This window comes from Telopea speciosissima, chromosome 4 (genome assembly GCF_018873765.1).
Source record: "Telopea speciosissima isolate NSW1024214 ecotype Mountain lineage chromosome 4, Tspe_v1, whole genome shotgun sequence".
Lineage (NCBI taxonomy): Eukaryota > Viridiplantae > Streptophyta > Magnoliopsida > Proteales > Proteaceae > Telopea > Telopea speciosissima.
Window position 1 is genome coordinate 157,009 of NC_057919.1, and position 27,628 is coordinate 184,636.

The window sequence follows — 27,628 nt, forward strand, 5'->3', positions numbered from 1 at the left end:
GCGGAGAAGGCAATGGTGGTGGAGAGAAGCGACCGTCATCAAGCAGGTACAAGCCACCATGCACTTTACCCAATCCAATCGTCTTCCCAGAGTCCAGATCCTGAAACACACAATGAGATGGAAAAAAAATGACTTTGCAGTTAAGATCACGAGTAATACTACTAATGGAAAGAAGGTTAGTAGTAAAATTAGGAATATGTAAAACAGAAGACAAGGGAAGAGAGGAAGTGCAGTTGATGAGTCCTTTTCCAGATATTGAAGAAAGGGACCCATCAGCCACTTTGACCTTATCTTTCCCAGAAGTGGGAGAATATCTGTGAAACAGACTAGAGGAACCGGTCATATGATCTGTGGCTCCAGAATCTATGATCCAAGGATGGGAAGCCACAGAAGCACAATGACCTACAAATGGAATACCTGACCGGGCAAAGTGTGAACCTGAAGGAGCTGAGGAATTGGCAGTAGCTGATGTAGTAGAGGCAGCAGCAGCGGAAGTCCTGAGCATACGTAGGAGGGCCTGTAGATCATCCTGGGATAGACCAGTGTCAGTAGTAGGGGCTGTAGTAACAGTCTCAGTCTGATGGGCCTTGGTCTTTGTCTTTATCTTTGTCTTGGCAGCCCGTTTAGCTTCAAAATCAGCCGGTTTCCCATGAAGTTTCCAGCACTTCTCTTTGGTGTGATAGGGTTTGTGACAGTGCTCACAAACAACAGTCCCTGTAGTAGAATCACCAAGAGAAGCAGTGCCACTAGGTGCAGAAGGGGTCGGGGCAGCAGCCTTGAGAGCTGATCTATCAGTAATAGGCGGGTGCAACATGGCAGCCCTACGGTTCTCCTCAGATGAAACCAATGCATAAGATTGTTCGAGTGTGGGAAAAGGCTTATGGCCCAACACTTGAACACGAATTGGATCATACTCCACATTCAAGCCAGCCAAAAAATCATAGACCCTGATCTTGTCCACATGCTTCTTATAGGAAGCAATATCAGCAACTGTAGACGGGTGGAAGTCAGAGAAGTGGTCTAATTGCTGCCTGCATCGCGAGAGTAGCATAGTTCTTGAAATCGAAAGTTCACCTTGAGTGGTATGGAGGACCTTCGCCTAAGTTCATATACCTGGGCATCATTGCCAAGCTGCCCGTAGGTTTCCTTGCAAGCAGCCCAAATCGTGCAAATGTGTCTAGAAGAAGAAAGTTATGCTGCAAATCTGTAGTCATTGAACCAATTAAGTAGGACATGAGAACACCATTATTAGCAAGCCACCTGTCCTGAGCAGGGCCTGGGGCAGTAGGTTGAACACTAGTGCCATTAATATGGCTGGTGAGACCACGGCCAACAATGGCAAAAGAGGCGGCACTGGACCATAAAAGGTAATTCGAGCCATCAAGTTTAATAGGATTTGGTGTGAAGCTGTGGTAGTCGTCTTGTGGTGACCATCGGTAGGTGGCTGATCCGAAGTAGTGAAGAATCGAGAGAGTCACCCATACCGCCAGAAAGAAGTCCAATAATGTCTTAGTGAAGGCTGAACTAACTCCAAAAATCAGAGACAGCAGCAGTGAAGAGTCCTATATCGATAATGGCAGGGTTTTTTTGAGAAAACCTGAATTGCTGAAATCGATGAGGATAATAAGGAGTCCAAAATTCTGCAGAAAAATGGCTTCAACTGAGGTCAATTAACCCTCTATACTGGAAGAAACAGCCTGCAGAAAAATCAGGAACACTGGGCTGCAACAACTCCAAGATCGATAGGTGTCAGGGTTTTGCAAAAAAACCCTGTGATAGTAGGATCGATCTCAAGGAGGTCTTCAAATCTGTAGATAAGAACTGAACCAATAAAAAAAGAAATCCTGCTGCAGTTTGTGGTCTTCAAAGGAAGGAGTTAATGCCTTGTAGTTGTTGTAGAAGCAAGCTCCAAAAAAACTGAAGATCCAATATCGCAGACAGGCTTGGCAGGTCCTTATCGAGCAGAATTATAGTGCATAAAAGAGGTAATGGGGGCAGCAACTGGATCGTATGATCACCTCATCAGTGCTGCCCTATATGGGAATGGAGAACAAGGGAGAAGAAAGAGAGAACTAGAAGAGAAGAAGATCGAAAGAGAGAGGGAGAAGAAAAACTGAAATTCGAAGGAGGGGTTTTGTCCCTAACTCGAATTCTGCTCTGATACCATGTGGACAGATTTAAAATTAGGGAAAGCTTGGATGATCCATTCATCCCAAGCACTCTTTATTTATAAGAGTAATAAAACAGTAAACATCTGTATGGTAGCAATGTGGGACTAAACCACATAATACAAAACTAATAAAATAACAAAGAAAAGAGGTCCAGAATACCCCCACGGTATTCTGGCCATATATCTAACACCTTTCTTCTGGACAATGGTTTCTTGGTGTTCAACTTTTCTGATGAATCCGATTAGCTCCGTGTTCTCGAAGGAGGCCCCTGGCAAGTTAGGAAGAAACCTCTATTTCTCTAGGAATGCCACTGCCTTATCCAATTGAAATAGGTAGATTTATCCAGCATTCCATGTGGACCTACCGCTTCATTTCTGGTATACGGAAGGTCTTAGCATGGTAGGATCTGTTGTGGGTACCCCCCCTCTTTTCTACGGTATTAGAACTATGAGGAAGGATAGGCTAGCTTATGCTAGAAAGCCTAGAATTTGTGTTGATGTCTCAGCAGAAACCACTCTCCCTTTGTTCATCAAAGTTCATGAAGGAGATGGTCACTCCTTTGAGCAAGAAATCCACTTTGAATGAAACTTCCCCCCCACTGCCTCCACTGTAAAACCTTTAGCCATGACTCATCTCTCTGTGCTCCAAAAGAAGTCTCGAACTCCATTGAGGTCCTTGAAGAAGCAATTGTTGTGCCTACCATCGTTGTGGGTGATCTAACGACCCAGCGAGGCACAATATCAAAGAAACAATCTGGTGCAGGTTGCCCCCGTGGGAGAACCAGAACCAGGCTTTACCAGAAACATCATCAACAGGGAGAATTACCAGCTTCGACTTCTCCTATCGGTTTGTCCACTGGGCAAAACCCTAACTTTGCTTTGCCCCTAGGTTGAAACCGTTTTGCAACTTTAGCCTTAGGCTTTGTCGCTGATGCTGACCTTACTACTTCTCCTGAGACTCCAATTGGTCGAAGTAGAGCAATCAATCGCAATCTGTTGTAGAACCCTGTAGTTGAACTTGAAAAGGAGCTCTCTGCAACAAGATATCCTCGGACGACTGATCCTCCGCTGCCCCAACAGTTTGAGATCCTTTTGCAGTCTGGGGAGCCTCACCCTCACCTTGTTATCTTTCTTCCGGGTAACCTTCCTCCGTCGATTTCCCCTAGGCCAAACCCTTTGAGCCTGGGGATTACCCCCTTTCTCAAAGGGCAGGCCAAGTCCTTTTGGGTCCCTCGATCCCCCCCCCCATCTTACCTTCCCCTAATGCTCCCCCTGGGGTGGGCCTCCCTGCGGTCCCTATTCCTTCTTTACCCATTCCCTCTCTGGCCCAGCCCACCACCCACTTCTCTGTGGTTGTTCCTGCTGGTCTTAATGGGCCAGCTCCTTCTTGCCATTCAACCCATTTCTCTAACCCATCCTTACTGGCCCACCCACCTTTGGGCCCAAACTCCCTCTGCGATCCAGTCTCTTGCGCCCCGTCCCTTCGAGTTTTTTGCCGCCATAACCCTAACTCCCCTACTTTTCCTAAGAACCATCCCTACATTGCCTATTTCTTGCCCTGCCCGAAGAAGATTTTGCCTCTTAGCTTGGATATTAGAGGTCATGTCCTCTATTGTGAGACTATGGATCCTGGATAGAGTGCTTTCGTCAAGGTTGGCTTTGGTTGTCTTATAAAGTCCAAGCGTTTCCCCATTCTTTAGTGTGTGGTTTTTGTTGGGGCTCTTCCCCTTCTTTTTGCTAGTCCTTTCCTTGTTATAGCAGGCCTTTGTAATTGGCTCATGCTTGTATTTTCCATAGTTATCAAGACGGGAATGCGGTCATGGCGTTTTAGAAGGCCAAAAGAGAAAGGCGACACCACCATGGCGACAAGGCGCCCAAGGCGTCTGGACGCCATGTGTCTCCTTGGCGACGCCTAGGTGACCCCTTGATAACTATGGTATGTTCCCTCTCCACCACACCCCCCCCTCCTTTTTCCTTCCTTTGGTAATGAAATTTTATTCATCCAAAAAAGAGTCCTTTTATGAGTCACTTTAGGAAATTTGAAAGGATATCCCTCCTAGTTCTGTTCATCTTCCTTCTCAGCTGTGTTCTTTCCTCCCTCTTCTATTCTATTATTTTTCTTGCTATTTATCCTTATGGAACACATTCTCTGTCCGGGAGTGTGGCCCATGTACCAATGTGGGGGCCAATGGGAGTACGTGAGGAAGCATCAACAGGGGCAGGATTTCAGCCTTTCATGGGGGTGGGGCGGTCATTTCACCCCATCTTGTGTCTGGGTGCAGGAACACACTCCTGGACAGGCCACTTTTTCCCTTATTCTTATTTTTTCTATTTTGCGGCACCCCTTTCTCTTCTAACTCTCAGATTGCATTATTCTTCATACATCTCTCAAGTTAGTAATTTGTATTGTCTTAAATTTGGTACATCCAGTTTCCTCGTATACTTCCCTCCAGAATTCTGGTGTCAAATTCTGATTCCAGCAACAAGAATTCTAGTTCCAGAGCTGCAGACCTGTTTTCTTAGTGCTATTAGGAATTGTCCGTGCAGGTCAGACCACTTATCAGTTTTCAAAGAAAATTGCAGAATTATTCTATTGGTTCTGACTAATATTCAACGAGGTTTCTAGCTGGTTCTGATATAGCAGGCCAGAGTTATAAATTGTCTCCCATTTCCGGTCTATATTATTTATTCTGCAATCCTGTCTCTTGCTTGATTTTTCAAGTTCATGATTAATTTACACGACATTATAAAGACCTTTTGATTTCCTATAATAATGGTCTAAATTGATTATTGAAGGGGATGCAGCCTTGGTTTTGAATGGCTATCCTCCAACAAAGGCAGCCAGTGGTGATTACTCGCACTTAATTAGAAAGGCAAGAAGCCATAGTGTCTCCACTCTCCAGCATTGCCTCTTTCATTAGGTGGATGAGAGATGCAAATAAGGCAAGAAGAATGTCTCCACTCTCCAGAATTGCCTCTTTCACTAGGTGGATGAAAGATGCAAATGGTCTAGCAGATGAGTTAGCTAGGTATGGTGCCAAAAGACAGAGCTTGTACTTGCGATCATTTTTGTTGTTGTAGTTGTATACCATATTCAGTACTTTTTTTTCCCTTTATTAATAATGGGGGGAAAAAAGAGTACAAGAGGCAATATGGCATGAGCAATATATCCTGAATTTCTAACTCATTATCAGTCCAAACTAGAGTACATTTTTTTTTGGGTGCATCTGCAAGGTTACAAACATAATTTGTAACCAAACATTTTTGCCCCCAATAGGTTGACTAGCCAGTTAATAAAAAGGGGGAAAAGATTTAAATTTAAAATCTTCCTAATCCCACCTCAATCGCCATGTTTCCACCCAACTCCAGTTCCGATGCTTCAGAGTCACACACTGCCAGTAATCCAGCCACCTCTGGACTGCATCTTAACACCAGTGACAGCGCCATCCAGAATAGTAGCGGCATTATCACCGGTAACATTGCATAATAGTCAGAACTGGAAGGTAATTAAAATGAGAACCGACGATACGAGAGATGGAGGAAATGGACGAGGTTAGGAAATTGAACACTATTGGTGTCTGTTTGTAATCTCGGTTACAAAAAGTGAACTTGGAGATATGGATGAGATGAACGATGTTTAGAAATTGCAAAATCCATGACCTTCCCTTCATATAACGTTTCCAAGTCAACCTCTTCTCTTTTCCTAATTCTTTTTAAAAAATTTCATGACTATAACAACAACCATAACCTTATCCCAAGTTCCCAACTAAATGGGGTCTGCTACATGGATCCGATAGAGGCTATAGCAATAGAGAAATAAGAGAAGTAAAAAGAAGTAAAAAGGAGTAAAAGGAAGTAAAAAGGAAATAAGTAAAGGAAGAAGTCAAAACAGTAGTCAAAGCTTGGGGTGTTGGTGGAGATTTCAATGTCGTTCGTTTCAGTCATGAGAAAGTCGGAGGTAGACCCCTTGACCCTCCCTCCTCCCAATACTTTCAATGACTATATCGATGCCCTCGGCCTTAATGATTTGAGATGGTCGGGTTCCCCTCACTTGGCACAATCGTCGAGAGGGCTCGGATCGGATTGCCTGCAAAATTGATCGTGTCCTTATCAATGATGTCTGGTTGTCCTCCTTCCCTTCTTCTCATGCCAACTTCCTCCTCCCTGGTATTTCTGATCTTAGCCCCTGCCATCTCTTTATCCAGCCCTACATCTCATTCGGGCTTAAGCCGTTTAAATTCTTTGACATGTGGACATCCAATTCCCTCTTTCTTCCTTTAGTCCGTGATTCCTGGGATAAATTGGTCCTTTGTCCCTCCCTTCCTCTTCTTGCTTTTGCCAAGAAGCTCCGCAATACCAAGATAGCCCTTAAACCTTGGAACACGTCCACTTTTGGGAATATCTATTCGCGGGTAGCCCATTGTCGCTCTAGCCTGCCCAGTCCAATCTTCTATCCTATTGGACCTTTCTAATCCTTCCCTTGCGGAGGAAGAAAAAAGGCTTTTCTTAGAGCTTGCTTCTATTTCCTCCCTCGACGAGAGCTTTCTTCAGCAAAAGGCCAAGATTAAGTGGTTAGAGCTTTGAGACTCCAACTCGGCCTTCTTCCATAGAACCCTTAAAGCTCGCTCCAACTCCAATTCCATCTCCCTTCTTCACAGTAGAGATGGCTCCCCCCACTTCTGTCCATGACATTAAGTCTGAAGCCATTTCCTACTTCTCTTCCCTTTTCTCCCCCCCTCCCCTCTGGGTTAATCAACAAATTTGTCCCCCCTCTCTCTCCGACTCCCTTCAATCTATCCCTTCGGATGATGAGATCACCAAAGCGATCGTCTCCCACAAGTCTAATCGGCCCCTAGCCCTGATGGCTTTAGTATGGGGTTCTTCCTAGCTAGCTGGGACATCATTAAAGATGACCTCATCAAAGCCATCCACCCCAAAAAAGTAGAGGCCCCGGCCTTGTCTGATTTCAGACTTATCTCCCTCTATAATCTCCTCTATAAATTCATTGCCAAAATCCTTGCTAACCGTCTTCAGCTAGTGGTCCCCTCTCTAGTCAAGCCCCATCCAATCAGCCTTCATCTCTGGGAGAAGCATTGCTGACAACATCCTCCTTTGTTTGGAGATAGTCAGAGGCTTTGATTGCAAATCTCATTCTCCTGTTGCCTTCATGAAAATTGATATTCATAAAGCCTTTGACTCTATCCAGTGGGACTTTATCTATGATGTCTTATCTCAGATGTCCTTTCCCCTTGCCTTTATTCGTTGGATTCACTCTTATATCTCCTCCCCTTTCTTCTCGGTTATCATCAATGGCTCCCTGGCAAGGATCTTCCCATCCAAAGTGGGAATTCGTTAGGGGTACCCCCTTTCCCCCTTTTCTCTTCTCCCTTGCTCTTGAGACCCTCTCTAGGAGCATCCAATCCAAAACCGACCAGCTTCACATTTCCCCTATTCCTAACTGCAAAGCTCTCAATCTCTCTCATCTTGCCTTTGCAGATGACCTCATGATCTTTTCCAAGGCTGACCCATCCTCTATCTCTTCCATCATTTCCTCTCTTCACCTCTTTGAAAGCCTCTCGGGTCTTAGAATCAATCTCTTGAAACCCCACATCTTCCTCTCTGAGTTTCAGATTCTGATAAGGAGCATCTCCTCCGCCTATGGGGTTTTCCCTTGGCTCCCTTCCAATCAAATACCTTGGCCTCCCCCTTATTCCTGCCATGTTGACTAGTCATCACTGTACCCCCATGCTTGACCTTATCCGTAAACGGCTCCAACTCTTGAAGGGTGGACTCCTCTCGTTCGCTGGTAGGGTTGAGCTCATCAAATCCGTCCTCCAATCCTCCTACATCTACTGGTGTAATATCTATGGGCTCCCCAAAACCATAATTAAGGCAATGGAATCCCTATTTTATGCCTTCTTTTGGAAAGGCAAAGAATGCTCCAAATTCATCCACCCTATTAGCTGGACTTCTATCTGTCTCCCCAAATCTGAAGGAGGTCTAGGTATTCGTAGGATCCGCGATTTCAACACTGCGGGCATCCTCAAGCTTATCTGGAAAATATCCTCTAAACATGACTCCATCTAGGTTAATTGGGTCTACACTATCTCCTCAAAAAAGACTCCATCTGGTCGGCCCCATCCCCGGCAGATACCTCCTCAAAAAACACTGCAGGCATCCTCAAGCTTATCTGGAAAATATCCTTTAAACATGACTCCATCTAGGTCAATTGGGTCTACTCCTATCTCTTCAAGAAAGACTCCATCTAGTCGGCCCCATCCCCGACGGATACCTTTTGGGTTTGGCGCAAAATCCTCCTCCTTCGTCCTTTAGCCCTCAGAGCCACGTCCTTCAAGATCGTCAATGACTCATCCATCTCTCTATGGCTTGATCCTTGGTATCCCTTAGGTGTCCTCTTCAATCATCTAAGAGCCTGCACTGTCTACACCTCTGGCATCCCGAAGCATTCCTCTTTGCCTTCTCTTATTTCCAATAGCCGGTGGTCTCCCCCCTCCCCCCTTTCCTTTGTGTCTCTCCTTGGTTTGGGTCTCTCTCCCCAATCTCCTCTCTATCGGATAAGATTATTTGGTCCCCTTCTCCCAATGGCCTCTTTAGCAGCAGCTCTGTTTGGGACTTTGTTAGGACCCGTGCTCCCATTGTCCTATGGCATAAACTTGTTAAGTTTAAAGGTCACATCCCCCGCCACAGCTTCAATGTTTGGAGAACCCCCTAAACAATTGCCTCCCACCCAAGCCTTTCTCCTTCATCATCATATCCCTATCCCCCCTGCTTGTATTCTTTGTTAGAATGGTATTGAGGACATCAACCATCTCTTTTTTTCTTGCCCTTTTTCCTCCATCTGGAAAAAAGCCTTTCTTTCCGTCTGGCCCTGTCGAAGAAGAACTTTACCCTTCGCCCGAGAGTGGCTTTGGTTGGATATGACATTTTCAGGCAATTTTACCTGCGACTCAGTAGGTAAACTTGTGTTAGGGGCGGTTATCTCTCATATTTGGATGGAGAGAAATCTTAGAAGATGGACCTCCAACTCTCACTCTTTCGACAAGATTTGGAAAGCCATCTTCTTTGATGTCAGCTACAAGCTTCACTTGCATCGTCATGGCACTCTTGTGGACTCTCCTAGGAACAGGCACATTGCTACTATTTTTAGCCTTGATGTTTCCTTTCAATCTCTTAGCCCGCCCCTTCAGGGCTTGTAGGGCTAGAGTCTTTGTATAGCTTTCCCCTCTCTCCCCCCTTTTTCCCTGTGTATTCTCCTCCCCCCCCGAGAAAAACTTTCCCTAATTTGGTAATATATTTTTATTCACCAAAAAAAAAAAAAAAAACCAACAGTCAAAGCAACATCCCAGGAACATCCCCCTACAAGGGATCGACTACACGGGTCCTTGTCCTCCAAACAACTTATCTGCAGTCATACTAGGATCGAGCCCTACCACATGCATATCCTTTCTTATCACTTCTCCAATAGTCATTTTAGCTCTGTCAAACTGAATCTGGTCGCTCTTTCTTTTTTTTTGGGTGAATAAGAATTTCAATACCAAAAGAAGAAGAGAAGAAATTACAAAAGGCCCTAAAGAGGAAGAGCCCAACCAGCCAGCCTAAGCATTAGCCGGAGCAACCAAGGAGACATTTGAGAGACCCCAAGACTGAACAATGGTCCTGTTCCTATGGGTGTCTTTACAAGTAGAGGGGGGAAGTAAAGATAGCTTTGCTTTAATTTCAAAGGAAATGGAATCCCAAATCTTTTGGAAAGGCCGAGAGATGGAAGTCCATTTTCTCAAATTACGCTCCATCCAAATATGGTTGAGAGTAGCACAGAAAGCCATCTTCCCGACCGTGTCACAAGTAGAGGAGCCAGCGAAAGTCATATCAATCCAAATCCATTCTCTAGCGAAGGGAAGAATACGCCTTCGGACAGCCCAAGCATTTAAGGAGCACACCCTTCCAGATTGCGTCGCAGTAGGGACAATCAAAGAAGAGATGGTTCAGTCTTCATCATTGTTCCAAGCAGAGGCAGCAAGCACGAGGAACCGAGATCTGGCGGCTGCGAAGAAAGGCTTGAGTAGGGAGACAATTGTTGAAAACTCTCCAGGTTGTAAAGCAATGCCTAGGAATGTGATGCTTGAACCAAAGGAGCCTGTGCCAAGGGACCAAGGGGCCTTTCAGGCGAATAAAATTCCAAGCAGCCTTGGAAGAGAAGGAGCAAGAGCTGTTGGAGTTCCAATTGATACAATCACCTCTTGAGGCAACGTGGTCGCTCTTTCTTACTGATGCATCCATGGGTCTCCGTTGTACATGACCATACCATCTTAAGCGGCTCTCACGGAGTTTACCCTAGATTGGTGCAACTCCCAATTCGGTTCTAATACAATCATTTCTTATTTTATCTCTCCTGATCTTGCCACACATCCTCCTCGACATCATCATCTTAGCTACACTCATCTTATCGATATTACTCTTCTTAACTGCCCAACATTCCGCCCCATATGTCATATCTAGTCTTATTATTGTCCTGCAGAATTTTCCCTTAAGCTTAACAGGCATTCATTTATCACATAACAGTCCCGATGCACCTCTCCACTTCATCCATCCTACTTTAATTCTGTGGGAAACATCATCCTCCATATCACCCTCTTTGTAAATGGTTGACCCCAGGTATCTAAAGCATTCACTTTGTGGTAGCTCTCGCTCCTCAAGTTTCACCACTTCATCACCTCTCATGGTTTGACTATGTCTGCTTAACTTAAAACCTCTTGATTCCAAGCTTGATCTCCATAACTCCAGTTTCGCATTAATCCCTTCCACTGTCTCATATATCAAAACAACATCATTAGCGAATAGCATACACCAACATACTTGTCACGATGTCTAGGCAACCTAAAGCATTGGAAAGGGTCCAAAATCAAAGCGACACCAACTAGTCGACCAAGGCGTTCAAGGCGCCTAGGTGTTGCCTAGGCCTTGACAACTATGTACACCAAGGGACCTCATCTTGGATGTGCCAAGTTAGATCATCTATGATGAGTGCAAAAAAATAAGGGCTTAGAGCTGATCCTTAGTAACCCAATTGTAATTGGGAATTCACTACTTTGGCCCTTTGCAGTTCTGACACTCGCATAGTTATCAAGGCAGGAAGGCGGCCATGGCGTTTTAGAGGGGCAAAAAGAAAGGCGGCACTGCCATGGCGATAAGGCGCCCAAGGCAACCAAGGAGCCTAGACGCAAGGCGACGCCTAGGTGACGCCTTGATAACTATGACCACTCGTCACCACGCCCTCATACATGTCCTTAATTATATCCACATAGTTACTTGAGCTCCTTCTCTTCCCTAGGACATGCCAATTGAGCTCTCTAGGGACTCTGTCATAGGCCTTTTCTAGGTCGATAAAGATCATATGAAGTTTCCTTTTGTAAGCTCTAAAAAATTCCATAAGCCTCCTTAGAAGGTAAATAGCTTTTGTCGTGGGTTTCCTAGCATAAAACCAAATTGATTCTCCGATATATCAGTTTCTCTTCCTAGATGGTCTTCAATGATTTTTTCCCATAGTTCCATGGTAAGACTCATTAGTTTTATGCCTCTATAGTTATTGCAGTTCGGGATATCACCTCTATTCTTATAAATCAGAACTACCTTCATCTTTCGTAGGGCCTCTTTAACTTCGGTCTTGCCAACTCGTTGTAGATGTCCATGATGTGTGTTTTTCATAAATCTTCGCTGATTTAGCGCTTACAGATTAAACCACTTTTTCAGGATCTTTTATTTCTAGAAGGTAAAATTTCAACTCTTCCGTGACTCTTCGCTTATTTAGCCCCTGCAGATTAAACCCCTTTTTTAGGTATTTTCATTTTTGAAGGCAAAGTTTAATAGCAATGAAAGAGGTGACATTTATTGGTAGAGAAAGTCGAAGTAATCCAAGGCAGTGATGAAATCGTTACACAGGAGCAAACCAGCCTTTAAGGAAATATATTATTGGTAGAGAAAGTCAAAGTAATCGAGGCAGTAATGGAAACGTCAGTGTCAGCATCAGTACTTACAGTCATATAAGGCGTAGGTTTGGCTCTAATGGCGCAGGTTTAGGTTTGAGTTCACGTGGGTTTTGCGATGGAGGCTCCCACCAGGGATGCCCTGCCCCCTGATCCCCAACATCGCCATGGGGTTTCTAGTGGTGGGGCACCCTCCTTTGCTGCTGTCGTGTCTAGCTCGTTGTCGCTCCCTGCGGTAGAGGTTGAGATTAAGAAGGCATCGTCTCATTATGGGTGTCCTGTGGTCTTCTTCTCCAAAGACGAGTTGGTTCGATCGGAGGGGCCCTTTGCCACTTCTCTCATCGCGAAGTGCAGCTATGGCAAGCCGTCGCTGTTTGTCATCAAGGATTGCATTCGCAAAGTGCTGCACTTACAGGGAGACGTGGTGGTGTCGACGTTGGATCCTCGGCATGTCTTGTTGCGCTTCTCTTCTCCGGTAGATTTCGTCAAGGTGTGGATGAAAGAACAGATGCACATCCAAGGTTTTCTTTTCCGTTTTATGAAATGCACTGCCGACTTTGTTTCTGGTTGGGAGTCCCCCTTTGTGCCTGTTTGGATTTCTCTGCCGGGGCTGCCGGTGAATTTGTATCAGGGGAATTTCTTGTTGTCAATCGCAGGGGCTGTGGGCAGGGTTTTGAAGGTGGATGGCGTGACTGCTAATTGCACTCGCACGGTGGCAGCGTGAGTTTGTGTTGAGATTGATCTGCGTGCGCAGTTGCCGGCGAAGGTTTGGGTGGGTTGTGGCGACAGTGGTTTCCATCAGACTCTGGTTTTTGAGAAGCTGCCCCTCTATTGCAGCCATTGTTCGAAGATTGGCCATTCAAATGATTTGTGCAGGAAATTGCAGCGGCGGAGGCCAGATGCTGCAGCGGCTTCGGCTCCGGTAGGGACTGCAGCAGCGGGTGTTGTCGAGGAGGGAAGAACTGGCGACGGGGTCTTCATTCCTCATGGAGAAGGCACGTCTGCAGGTGCTGGTGCTGGCGGTGAGGGTGTTGGAAATCAAGTACAGCGGCAGAGAAGGACCTTGCGCAGGGAGAGGGGTCGCTGGAGGCCTTTGGCAGCAGACTCTGTGGAGGCCCAAGCGTTTGAGATACCCGATAGTGGAGGGGTGGAGGCACCAGTTGAGGAGCAGGTGAGCCTTATTGGTGGGGTGGCAGGCAGCGTCGTCCCTAGCGTAGCTGCAGTGTCTTCTGAGCCTTGTGCTCCGGCGGCGGGGCTGCAGGCGATGGCAGCTGTGGAGAGTCCAGCGGTGGGGCCTTCAGTTGCTCCGTTTTGTAGTGAGCTCGTGGTACCTAGCCAAGTTTGGGGGCTGCCAAGAGCAGCGTCAGTGGTGCGTGACAGGCCTTCTTTTTTCGCGAATGGTGTTGCCCCGGCAGGTTCAAAAGATGACTCGCAAGTGGCAGGTGTTGCGCCTATAGTGGCAGATCGTGTGGTATTGATGGAGAGTCTCAGGGCGTTCAATGCCACGCTTACAGGGAGGGTTAACAGGTTGGTGGAGTGACTGGCTGAGTCGCGGTTGGAGGCTGACCCTAGCCCCACAAGAGTGCCAGAGCCTCAAGCAGGGGCTGGTCAGAGGGGACGTGGTCGTAGGAGGCACTTGCAGCCGAGGGCACCTAGCCTTGGGGCAGCCTTAGTCTATAAACGCAAGAAAATTAAGAAGGCTGCAGCGGGAAGGAGGAACAGAGATGGGTCGCAAAGAAGGGTCACGAGATCGATGAGATCGGCAGTTGCAGCGTTACAATCTGACCAATGAATTGCATCTTTTGGAATGCAAGAGGTGTTGGTAATAAGCCTACGTGTAGGCGGTTGAAAGCTCTTGTTAGCTCTAATAAAGTGGACTTGGTGGCAGTGGCTGAACCAAAGGCACAAGTTTCAAAGGCGCAAGTGGTTAGGAGGAGGATTGGGTTGGACTTAATGTTGTGTTCGAACAGGATTTGGGTCTTTTGGAGGGCTTCGGTGCAGGCTCGTGTGGTGGATGAAGGCAACCAGTTTGTGACTTTGGAGTGTATGGGGGGTAGTGCAAGCTCCTTTCTCATTTCTTTTGTGCATGGCTTTTGTGAGAGGATGGACTGAAGGGGCTTGTGGGAGAGGCTACAGGAGTTCTCCCAGACTGTATCCACTCCTTGGGCGGTGGGGGTGATTTTAATGCTGTTATGGCACCGGTTGAGAAGGTGGGCGGGAGGCCAGCTTGCTCTCTCTCGCTGGAGGACTTTGGAGGTTTTGTTAAAGGGCAGCGCTTATAGATGTAGGATATGTTGGGAACATGTACACCTGGTCTAACAACCAGGATGGTGCTGGTAGGGTGATGGGTCGGCTGGACAGATTTTTGGTGAATGCAAATTGGGCTAATGTGTTTACCAGGTGCTCAATGACACATTTTAGTAGGACTTGCTCTGATCATGCGCCTCTTGGCCTCTCCTTTGGGGTGGAAGGGCACCATCCTTCATCAGGGTTCAAGTTTCAACAGATGTGGCTCTGACACCCCGAGTTTCTTTCGCTTGTGAAAGAGCAGTGGGATAAGCCGGTGCTAGGGTCTGCCTTGAATGTACTCTTCTTGAAGCTTAAAAGGCTTCGCTCTGCCCTCCGCAGCTGGAACAGGGAGGTGTTTGGCAACATACATCAGCGTGTTAGGGATGCAGAGGATGCGGTGTGTAGGGCGGAAACTGAGTTTGACTCACGTGATGAGGAGGCAACCAGGGCAGCTCTGGGGAGGGTTAGGGATAATCTCCAGGAGGTGTTGTTGCAGGAGGAGATATTCTGGAGACAAAAGTCCAGGGTTCACTGGCTTAAGAAAGGGGGACCGCAATACAAAGTTTTTCCACTCGATGGCCAATGTCAGGAGGAGAATTGCTTGTGTGGAGCGCATCAGAGGGGCAAATGGCGAGTGGATCTCGGATGTGGAGGGGGTGCAAGAAGAGGCCGTGCGACATTTTTCGGGAATTTTTACTACACAGGGCTGTGTGATGGATGAGGGGTTGTTATTGGTGATCCCTGAGGTGGTGTCCGAGGTTGATAATGCTGCCCTGCTGGTGGTCCCCTCCTTTGAGGAGGTTAGGGGTGCTGTCTTTGCCTTGTTGGCGGACAGTGCGCCTAGGCCTGATGGGTTCTCAGGCCATTTCTTCACAGCTTGCTAGGAGGTGGTAGGGGCAGATGTGTGGGCTGCGGTGAAGGAGTTTTTTGCAGGTGGGCCTCTCCCTAGGAGCTACACTGCTGCCAACTTGGTCCTGATCCCTAAGAAGGACAATCCGGAGGTGATGGCTGATTTGAGACCTATTAGCCTATGCAACTTCTCCTACAAGGTTATTGCGAAGATCATGACCTCTAGGCTGGCGGGTCTACTGCCTACCCTGGTGGTGGAGGAGCAGGGTGCTTTTGTGCAGGGGAGATGCATTCATGATAACATTTCTCTAGTGCAAGAGGTTACACACACGAGTTGAACAGGAAGGCGAGGGGGGGAAATGTGATCCTTAAGTTAGACATGGCCAAGGCTTATGATCGGCTTAAATGGGGGTTTCTATGGAGTGTGCTCTTGAAGTTTGGGTTCTGTAGGGATTAGGTTAATCTGGTCAGGCGGACGGTCGAGAATTGCTGGTTCTCGGTAGTACTTGGGGGCAGGCAGTCAGGGTTCTTCAAATCTACCAGGGGGGTGCGACAAGGGGACCCCCTGTAGCCTACGCTCTTCATTTTGGCAGAGGAGGTGCTTAGCAGGGGAATCAAGGAGTTATTTATGGAAGGTCATGCCTCCTACTTCAGGTTACCGAGAGGGTGCCCGGGGATCTCTCACAGTCTTTTTGCTGTTGACACCATCATCTTCTCCAGGGGTCTCAAGGGCTCTCTTAAGCAGATCATGGGGTTTCTCTCTAGGTATGAAGGTTTCTCTAGACAGCTGGTCAACAAACAGAAGAGCTGTTTTGTGGTTGGGCACAAGGCTACGCCTGCCCATGCTAGGATGGTGAGGGCAGTTACAGGCTTTTCTCAGAAGGCACTCCCTATTACTTATTTAGGAGCCTCGCTTCACTGTGGTAGGCTCAAGGTTTGCTTCTTTGATGTTCTTATTGATAAAATCAATAGTAAGGTGGCAGGTTGGAAGGGTAAGCTCCTCTCAGCGGGGGGCCGGGTTACCTTGTTGAAGCATGTTCTCTCTTCCGTCCCTATCCATGTCCTGGCCACGCTGGACCCTCCTAAAGCTGTGTTGCGAAGGCTGTATGGCATCTTTGCTGACTTTCTCTGGGGAACCTCAGAATGGGGGAAACGAAGGCACTGGGTCAGCTGGCAGAAAGTGTGCAGGCCGCAAGAGGAAGGGGGCCTTGGTGTTAGGTTGCAGGACAAGGTTGGGCTCTCTTTGAGGCTTAAGGGTCTCTGGCGTGTTCTGACGGAGCATTCTTTATAGAGCAGTTTTTTTAAGGCCAAGTTCTTCAAGGGCCTCCATGTGGTGCTGGTTGACCCTCATGGGGTGACTTCTAGGTCTTGGAGGAATGCGCTGGCGTTTAGGGGAATGATCTTGGAGAGATCTCGGTGGCTGGTTGGCTCTAGGAATGTCTCTTTTTGGCTGGATAACTGGTCTGGGGCGGGTCCTTTGATTGATGCAGTGGACAATGCCCTTCTGGTGGATGTTGACCTGCGGGTGAAAGATGCTGTTGAGGGGGATGGCTCTTAGAGACAAGACATCTTGGATCACATTGATGATGAGGCCATCCGGCAAGCTATCGTCCAAGGTAATGTTCACATCTCAGTCAGGCCAGATGTTCTAGTGTGGGCACCGGCTAGTGATGGTCGCTTTTCAACCAAATCGGTCTGCAATGAGATCAGCATGGTGGGGTTAGTTGCTGCCTATGCAAAGTTGATATGGAACCCCTCGCTCCCAACCAAGGTGGCTTTCTTCTCTTGGCAGCTGTTGAACGGCAAGATACCTATGGAAGTTACCTTAATGTCAGTTGGGATTCCCTTGGCCTCTCGTTGTTACTACTGTGGCTCCCCCCAAAGGGAAACTACTGATCACTGCCTAATAGGTGGTGTTACAGCGGCTAAGGTGTGGAGGTTCTTCTCTCGCCTTTTTGACTAGGTGCCTCAACTAGGGCAGGATGTTAGGGGTCGGCTAGCGCTATGGCATGGGTTGGCAAGCTACAGGTGCATCAGTGATTACATTGTGGGGCTCTTGCCGGCTTTGATTGTGAGGGAGCTATGGAAAGAAAGAAACAACAGGAAGCATGGGGAGACTAGGCGTACTGCTGCCACTATCATTGATCGTGTTAGAAGGTGGGTGAAAGAGCTCCCAATCCCCTCACAAGTGGGCAAACGTGGATCTGCAAGGGATGGGCTGATTCAGCAGTGGTTCGAGTTAGTGGTTCCGCCGGCCAAGGCCTCTCGGCCTATCCCTGTTTTTTGGTGCCCCCCTTCTGTTGCTGTCAAGCTAAATGTTGATGGAGCCTGTCGGGGCAATCCAGGAGTCGGGGGAGGAGGGGGAGTCATCCAGAATATTGAGGGAGAAGTGCTGGCAGCTTTTTCTAACAGCTATGGGATGTGTACTATTGCCATTCCAGAGCTAAGGGCTCTGAGGGATGGCCTCCGCTTATGCCACGATCGGGGATACGTAGATGTGCTTGTTCACTCGGACTCAGAGACCACTGTTACACAGACAAACCATAAGAAGTGTAACCTGTGGCAGGGGTGGTACTGGTTTGATGAGATCCTCCAACTGATGGCAGTGACTAGGGTGACGGTGACATTTGCTTTCAGGGAGAGCAACAGGGCCGCTGACTGGCTGGCCAAGCAAGCTTGTGCTTCGCAATGCTCCATTACCTTTCAGCCGGATAACTTGCCGCTAGGCGGCTTTCGATGTATAGTGAGGGAGGATAGAGAGGGCTTGCCGGTCCTTAGAGCTTAGGACATGGCATGTTCTTGTAAGCTGTATAGCTTTGGGTTGGGGTAAGGCGGGACGTCCCCCCCTGTATTCGTTATTCTTTGTTGGCTTAATAAAATCTAGGGGCTGGCCCGGGTCCCAGAGAAGTTCGGGTTAAAAAAAAAAAAAAAAAATCGAGGCAGCAATGAATTCGTTACACAGGAGGAAACCAGCCTCTACTGTGAAGTATATTACGCATGCCAAGTAGGAGTCCTTTGGGATTTTGCGGTGGTGGGTGCGGAGAGCAGGGGAGACGTGGTGAGGTTAGGCAGAAGTCGTAGGTGAGGGGAGATTGGAGAAGGGAGGGGGCAGGGGAGTGTAGGTGGACCGTGGTGGTTTTTTTGAAAAGGGAAAGCTGAGAATTTACTTGAGCCCGGGTATAGAGCTCATCAAGAAATATACACAAAAGCCACCCAAGACAAAGGACATAATGCACAGAAATATCCCAACATTATACAAAAAGTTTATTTAATACATCAATCATATACAAAATAAGGTGTCCCATTGGGATCTTAGACCTTAAACTAATGTAACATTGTCAAAAGGAACTGATAACAGGAACAAAATTGCAGGAGGAGAAGTTACCTAGAATTTATGATCTCAGCCAAGAGCCCAAGTGTAATGCCAAAGAATAGTGGATGACCTTGAAGTTTGCTCTGAAGATCATTTTTAACATCATTCCTCCCCAGGGATGTTTCTAGTGCTTCCTCAAAATCAGATTGTTCCCCTACAGAACAGTAACCACAATCCTCAAAAGGAAGAACAAGAAAGAGTAAAGAAAATGAGAATAGGAGAGAGTGTATCCCTCATCAGCTTTCAGTTTGTATTGTTTAGTAATTATTGAAGACATTGCCCACAGTAACTAGTAAGAACAAAAAGTAGCAGCACCCTGCATGAACAACATATCTCCAGACAAATATAGGTCTTCATCTTGGTTGCAAGTAAAGGAAGGGAATTGAAATTAGTCCAGAAACAAAACAATCTATTCTGAAGACTAGATGGAAGGGTAAAAAGCCAAGGAGTTGAACGACTTTAAACTTTGGTAAATGGGGGAATCAAAGAAAAAGATGTTGAGTGGGCATAGTAGTTGATAAAGTTTTAAAGAATGATTTGGTGGATGTTAAAACATTTGGAGATAGGAATTTAGGATTATATCCATCAAGCAATCGCTCTTCCAAATGGTTTAAGTACTAAGACAACTTGGTACATACAACATGCAATGTTGAGTTGTTGACATCTTTTAATGATATACAGAATTCTCCAACCAGAGGAAAGAGAAAGTCTATTGTGAAGCTTAGCCAATATGAGACACATATGGCTAGTCTAAGCATCATGTAGAATACATCTATTTAATGCCAAACCATTTCAAGTACCACTTACCATCAAGAAATGAGCTATTACTAGACCCAAAAAGATCTTGCCCTTCAACAGTAAAGCCCCAGCGGTTTGGTGCTGGGCCTGCAATATATGCACAGGCTCTTTCATCAGTGTCCTTCAAGAATACCTGCCAATAAGCAAATAAGTTTTAAAGATTCACAGTCAGCAGTGAGTCACTAAAGCTGTAAACATGAAGAGTTCCCTTTTTTGAACAAAACTGCAAAAGTAACATGAACTCGTACTCATAAAGCAAACATGAAAAAATAGTCGTGGACAGTTGACAGCAGATAATTGGACTCCCATAATCCATTTCTTCATCCCCAAATAACTGACTAGCCATTACTGTCAAATTCTGAGTTGGAAAACATCTTATATGAAATTTTAAGTTTCAAGAGAGAAATCAAAACTGATGAAGAATTGAAGTATTCTCTCTGAGATTCATAGAAGAGATCCCAAAGAATATCAACAATATCACTAGTAAGACTATGAAGTCAGTTTGGTCTCTCACTTGCTGAATCTGCAGAGCACATGGAGATGGCCGGAACCTTATAGGGTTGAATCCATATCTTCCCTTAGTACTCCTTGTTGATCTAACTGTGCCCAGATAATCAAGAATACAAGACTCAACATCATCCTCAGTGAAATCACCTACAATGCTGACCTGAAGAATAATTTAGAAACAGTGTAAGGCAACGAGAAAGACTGAATGGTGATGATATCCAAGATGAGTTAAAAGAGGGGACTTGAATTGCAGAAATTTTCACGAACCTCCATGTTATCACCAACAAACTGATTCATTACTGCATCTTTAACGGACTGCAACGTCAAGTTTTGTAATGAATGTGGTGTGGGCTCTACAAACCGCTCATCTCCATCCAACATTGCTAACATGAGCTTGTGAGCAGTTGACCGTTCTAAACTTTTCGGAATGGACCGATAATATGACAAATATAGTTGTCTTGCTCTATCAAATGCATCTTCCAGCCATACACTATGCTGCAAGTCAGCAATGAAAAGATGAGCAGTAGATGGAATGATGCATAAACAGGAATATTGAAATGACCTAAAGTAACATAAACAAGCTAGCAAAATTTTCTCAAGCAGCATATGCCTCATTACTTGTTTACAACAGCCTTGTGGGGTTTGCTTCTGGAAGTGTTCCTTTCTCCTCTACGATTGGCCTTGTGACCTTCATACTTGTTACTTGTTAACTCTTTTGTTGTTTCAGTTGTTATATATATTTAATGGGCGATTCAAAGTTCTTTGTTGACTTGGTTAGTGTCCAAATCACTACCATTAAACGTAATGGTGCATCCAACTACCTTCTCTAGGCTCAAGCTGAAAAGGTGTATCAATGCAAAAAGGAAAACTGAAATACTTAATGTCAGAATCTCCCTCTGCTGACCCTAAGGAATATGAGGATTGGATGCGGGAGAAAAATACACTTCTAGTATCGTAGTAGATTTCAAAGAAAGTTTCTCTCAGGATAAAAAATGTCTCATGTGTATGACCTTTATGAGAAGATCTTTTCTTTCAAGCAAGGTGATAAATCTACAAGTGAATATTACAGTTAAAGGACTTGTGGGAAGAACTAAATGGTTATCAATCTCTTACTACAAACTTAAATTTATTGAAGACCCAAAGAACTGAGTTTAAGTAGCCAAATTTTTGCCTGGCTTAAAGTCTAACCTCCAACATATTAAAAATCATATACTTGGTGGCGAAATAGGTTCCTCCATGAATGAAGCATTTTGTTGGATTCAACGGATTGTATCTCCCTCTCTTACTAAGTCTGATTCATCTTCCTCTTCCAAGGATAACTCTGCCTTTGTTGTAGTTGGTAGTGGTCGTGGTTCCCGCTTTCCTGGCAGAGGTCATGGGTCAAGGGGAGGTTGAGTATGTTGCAGTGGTGGAGGTAGAGGTCAGCAAACTTGCCAAATCTTCCGTCAAAGTTCACATTGCGATAAGGTCAATCATACAGTTGACAAGTGTGGGGTTAAATATGGAAAACCTCAGTGGGCACAACAATTAACTTATACTCCAGTGACAGTGAGGTGTTCTGATAATAGTGCCATCAAATTACACTAATGCTGCTGCTTCATCTGGAGGTGATCAACCTGCATCTCTGTCTTGTGATAATTTGGCCAATTAGTTACTTAAAAAAGTGCAGCAGCTTGAATCATTCACCTCCTCATCCACAACTACTTTAGCTCATCCAGGTACTACAACTCTACTTGCTTCTTTATCCCTTACATCTTGGGTTATTGATTCCAAGGCTACATCTCATATGACTGGTAGGTCAACTGCGTTCTCCTTTCATAAAACTAATCATCCTTCTTGAGTTATTCTCTCTAATGGGACTTCTACTCCCATATCTAGTCATGGTATTGTCTCTCTTACTTCTTCTTTATCCTTGTCTTCTGTACTCCATGTGCCTCATGTACCTTTAAATCTCATTTGGGAAATTAAATTACAAAATCTTTAAGCTGTTCAGTTATGTTTTTCCTTCATCTTGTGTATTTCAAGATTTGCAGACAACGAAGACGATTGGTGAAGGGCATGAGAAGGATGGGGCCTTGCCTTCAAATGGAACATGGGGCCTATGGAACTTTCAAACAAAGTAAAAAAATTCTAATGGAACAGCAGCCCATGGAACTTAAAATTCAAACAAACTAACAAATTAAGAAAGGTTATGGAGAGGCGGAATGCAGTACCATGGCTCTGTCATAATGAATTTTTTTTCTTTTTTTTGGTGAATAAGAAATTCCATTACCAAAAACCCCGAATGGGAGGGGGGGGGGGAGCTATACAAACCACAAGCCCTAAGGAACCGGGCTGTGAGACTGAAAAAGAGAAGTATCTAGACCCCAGGAAACAACAATGATTCCTTGGGGAATCAAAAAGGGAGCCATGAGGGATTATGTGAAGTTTGGAGCTGAAATCAAAGAAGATGGCTTTCCACATCATGTCATAAGTGCGAGATTTGGAGGTCCATCTACGAAGATTCCTCTCCATCCAAATGTGTCAGATAGCTGCCCCAAACACCAGTTTGCCAATGGTGTCATAGATAGAATTGCCTGAAAAAGTCATATCTAACCAGAGCCACTCCCGAGCGAAGGGTAAAGTTCTCCTAGAGTGGGGCCAAATAGAAGCTAGGGCTTTCCTCCAAATATTGGAGGCAAAAGTGCAGGAAAAATACAGGTGGTCGACGTCTTCAATGCCATTCCAGCAAAGGGTACATGAGGGGGCTACAAGGATGTGCCTGTGAAGGAGAAAGGTTTGGGTGGGGAGGCAGTTATTAAGGGTTCTCCAAACGGTAAAACTATGGCTAGGGAATTAAACAAGACTAAGTTGTGCCAGGGGACGAGGGGGGCATGAGTCCTGACAAGTCCCATGCAGATCTAGTACTAAAGAGACCAGTAGGGGAGGGGGACCAGATAGCCTTGTCCGAGCGGGCGGGGCAGAGGGGAAGGGGAGGAACAGTGCCCAAGACTTGGGTGAGGCATTGAGGGAAGGGGAATGGAGGGGACCACAAACTGTGGGAAATGATAGTGGAGAGGGGCGAATTTAGGAATGCCCGAAGAGTAGACCGAACAAGCACCAACAAAGTTGAAGAGAACTCCAGAGGGGTGCCAAGGATCAAGCTAGAGGGAGGTGGAGGACCCATCTGCGATCTCAAAAGATATAGCTCTAATAGTTATGGGGCGGAGGAGAAGAATTTTGCCCCAAACCCAGGAAGGGTCTGCTGGAAGGGGGATAGACCAGATGAAATCATATTTTAGGAGGTAGGAGAAAACCCAGTTGACCCAGATGCAGTCATGCTTGGTGGAGATCTTCCAAATTAATTTTAGGATACCTGCAATATTGAAAGTCCTTGATTCTGCGTAGACCTAGACCTCCTTCACAATTAGAGAGACAAATGGAAGCCCAACTAATTGGATGGAAGAATTGGGAACAATCTTGACCTTTCCAGAGGAATGCACAGAAAAGAGATTCCATGGCTTTGATGATAGATTTGGGGAGCGCATAGATGCCACACCAGTAAATGTAGGAGGATTGGAGGACTGATCTCACAATCCAACCTGCGTAGGAGAGGAGTTTACCCTTCCAAAGCTAGAGCCTTTTTGCTGATAAGGTCCAGCATGGGGGTACAGTGATGGCCAGTGAGCCTACCAGGGATAAGGGGAAGACCGAAGACCTAGGTATTTGACTGACAGGGAGCCAAGAGTGAAACCCGTGAGGCGAAGGAGAGTTTCCTTATCAGAATCAAGGATGCCTCATAGGAAGATTTGGGATTTCAAGAGGTTGATTTAGAGACTGGAAAGACTCTCAAAGAGCTGCAGGGAGGACATATGGAAGAGATGGAAGAGGGGGAAACTTAGAAAAATCATGAGGTCATCAGCGAAGGCAAGATGGGTGAGCTTAAGAGCTTTACACTTGGATAAGGGGGAGATGAGGAGTTGATCAGTTTTTGATTGGATACTGCTAGAGAGGACCTCAAGGGCAAGAGAGAATAGGAAAGGGGAGAGAGGACAACCTTGGAGGGGAAAAAACCGGCAAGGGAGCCATTTATGATGACGGAGAAGAAGGGGGAGGAGATGCAAGAGAAAACCCAACAGATAAAGACGGGGGAGGACATCTGAGTCATGACATCACAAATAAAGTCCCAACGCAGGGAGTTGAAGGCTTTATGGATGTTGATCTTCAAGAGGGTGGTGGCAGGCTAGTGAGCTTTACGATCAAAGCCACAAACAATTTCCGAACAAAGGATAATGTTATCCGCTATGCTACAACCAGAGATGAAAGCAGATTGATTGTATTTTTTATTGACTATATTATTTTGTAACTTTTGTAGGGCCACAGGCAAAAGATGGTTTAGTCTTGGAATTCTTATTTTATTTTGTATACTCTAGGAAGTAGGAACTAGTAAAATAAAAAATATTTTTCTTATAAGAAACTTCAACCACTGGGAAGTGTTTGGAAATTGGAATATTTTGTGCTCTTCTTTACAAGTATTATTGTCCATTGCCCATTGCCCACTGGATTTCATAAAACAGAATTATCTTTGCTACTTACCCTCCCAGTAATCCAGGCCTTCTATACAAGTATTATTGTCCATTGCCCACCGGCTACAGGGATTTCATTAAACAGAATTATCTTTGCTAGATACCCTCCTAGTAATCCAGGCCTTCTGCTATTGTAGGCTTTATTAGCCTGTGGAGTGGCAAGGCGGTGGTGCATGCCTATCCAAATCCCATTCAAGTGGGTTGTACTTTGCCTTCTAGCAGCTTTGTCAAGTCATGATACTGTAGATGGATGGGTCACAGACATGAATAGTTTTAAGAGACTCCCCAACCTTATTAGGTACAAGATACCTAACTTTTTTTTTTAACTCGTCATTCCACTTAAAAATAGGTTGGGCAATGATTTGAAAGCTGATCTTCCTCAACAAGGGGTGAAAGACCATAGATACATTGTGGGTAATAGTATCACACTATGAACTCCTAATCTATTTTATCTTCGGATTGCACTATTTCTATGTAAAAGCCTATAGGTGAGGCCTTGTTGCCTGGAGTGCCTTGCGGCAAGGGTTATGCTTCCATTCTCATTCTTCATGCTCAATCAATGCATAAATATATATATATATATATATATATATATCTCATTCTTCATGCTCAATCAATGCATATATATATATATATATATATATATATATATATATCCAGCCTGCCAGGTTTGTTCCATATGGAAGGGTGGCATGGTAATTCTGACCATTGAATATCTAGGAATGGACTAGATAAGCCACATGTCAAATTTCAGACTCAAATTCGATTATCGATGCTTTATTTTTCCACTTGGTAAACTCCATTTGGGCTAAAACTCGGCATGTCATCAGGGCCCATTAAATTTGGGGTTTACCATCTACCTCCACAAGATTTTGGCCCAATCTAAGCTGCCATGTGGCAAATACTTGGGTCACCAAGAAAACGCCTTTTAAATGGGTTGCCTAGAAACCCTCTTCCCACAATGCCCCTTGGAAACTTTCATATGGATAATGGATGGAAAAGCACAGACAATTCTTCCAAGAAATAAGCACTACACTGGAAGTAAGAGATCCCTTTCAATGATCAAAACTTGATACACAACATAACTTAAGACATACGTTATGATATCATAATACTTTATAAATATAACTTTAACAGTTCAAAACATCAGTTTACCTCAAGTACCATATGAAGTAGTTGGAATGCTGCAGGCATCCCACCATCTCTTAAAGTAAAGCGAAATTCCATACAAATAAACTCCTCCGTAGACTCCAAAGAGCAGTTTATCAGGTGATTCACACAGAAAAGTTCTACCTAGAGGCATAACAAACTTCTGTGAGACTTTGGGGTGCCAAATGTATTGTGGTGAAGTGAATATTCATTAATAAAGCAAGCAACTTCCAAACAGAAACAGCATAAGCAGGAGCAATAAAAAGCAACTTACTGCTTCAATAGTGATTATCTGGTACATTAAGATTAAGTTCAAAGCCTGATCAACTAGAGGAAGTACACTTTCAAAAGGGGAAAAAAGGAGTTCCTTGGTAAGCATTGTTTACATTCATAAGACTGACTAGAACTTTTTTTTTTTTTTTGGATGAATAAAATAATTCATTACCAAAGAAAAGGGGGGGGGGGTAAAGAACAAACAAATAACAAGTAAACTACAAGACCCTGCCTTAACAAAGGAGGAGGCAAAGGCCTGAAAGAGCAAAGGGGGAGAACCCCCAAGCAACCACAACAAACAAACAAGGAAGGTGACACACCGATATGTCGTGCGTAATTACAACACGACTACCAGGCCCAACTTCAGGAAACAAGTGATCTAAAGGGAGTGCATGTTAGCCCATCAATCACAAATCACAACTATGTCTTGGCAGAGGGCAGTTGGAAGTTAAAGAATGTAGGAGAACAAGGAGAAAGATGAAAGTAGAAGGTTGGAGAAGAAGAAGAAAGAGGAGAAGATAAAAGATGGTGCAATGTTGTGTGTTAAGAGAATTATCTCTACCACACCTATATTACTTCACTAATACGATGAAAGGAATTACATACAATTCCCTAAGGAGGTAAAAGGTAAAATAGGGAAATTACAATATAAGACAACTAGGCAATGAACTAGTTCCTAAAGTACCCTTATTGCATAAACTCCAACACTCCCCCTCAAGCTGGAGAATAAATGTCATGCATTCCCAGCATGCATAATAGGGTATGAAACTGGTGAGAGGTGAGCCCTTTGGTGAAGATATCTGCCAATTGATTACATGTCTTCACAAAAGGAGTGCAAATGCAGCAAGAGTCTATCTTCTCCTGGATGAAGTATCGATCCACTTCCATGTGCTTTGTTTTGTCATGTTGCACCGGATTGTGAGTAATGCTTATAGCTGCCTTGTTATCAAAGTAAAGCCGCATAGGTCCTTTAGTATCAAACCCCACCTATTGGACTAATCGTCTTAACCATATGAGTTCACAAACTCCATGAGCCATTTCCCTAAATTTTGCCTCTGCACTAGATCTAGCTACAACGGGCTGTTTTTTGCTTCTCCAGGTGACCAAATTACCACCCACAAATATGCAATAGCCAAATGTAGATCGTCTTTTTGAAATGGATCCAGCCCAATCAGCATCTGTGAAACCTTCTATCCTTAAGTGGTGGTGCCTGGCATACAATAGTCCTTTCCCTGGAGAGGACTTCAAGTATCTGAGGATGTGGTATACAGCATCCAAGTGCCCACTCTTGGGAGCATGCATAGACTGGCTCACCACTCCCACTGCATAAGAAATATCTAGGGGAGTCATAGACAGATAGATGAGCTCTCCCACTAGCCTCTGGTACTTCCATGCATCAACAAGAGAGGGACTACAGTCTTCTCTTACCTTGTGGTTCTACTCAATAGAAAAACTTGCTGGTTTGCAGCCCAACATCCCTATTTCTTTTAATGAGTCCAGAACATATTCCCTTTGACATATATTGATTACCTTATTTGATATTGATACTTCAATTCCCAAGAAATACTTCAAGGGTCCTGGATCTTTAATTTCAAACTGTTGGGCCAAGTAGGTCTTCAATCTAGCTGTCTCAACCCTGTCATCTTTAGTCACC

At 45.1% G+C, this 27,628-nt stretch overlaps 1 protein-coding gene across 2 annotated transcripts in view; it reads right to left on the reverse strand.

Moving 5' to 3' along the window:
• LOC122658812 (stromal processing peptidase, chloroplastic-like) overlaps positions 1-25,857 on the reverse strand; it is a 71,147-nt gene extending 45,290 nt beyond the window's left edge. Inside the window, exons 1-6 of one of the 2 annotated variants that reach the window (XM_043853933.1) lie at positions 25,708-25,857; positions 20,255-20,482; positions 19,995-20,147; positions 19,490-19,613; positions 18,813-18,836; positions 18,695-18,767 (exon numbers count right to left, since the gene is read on the reverse strand). In XM_043853933.1, coding sequence (XP_043709868.1) covers positions 18,695-18,767; positions 18,813-18,836; positions 19,490-19,613; positions 19,995-20,147; positions 20,255-20,482; positions 25,708-25,779 — 674 coding nt within the window. In that variant the 5' untranslated portion in view covers positions 25,780-25,857. Of the gene's footprint in view, positions 1-18,694; positions 18,837-19,489; positions 19,614-19,994; positions 20,148-20,254; positions 20,483-25,707 lie in introns of both variants that reach the window. The other variant, XM_043853932.1, reaches the window with a different exon arrangement.
• Positions 25,858-27,628: the final 1,771 nt, after the last annotated feature.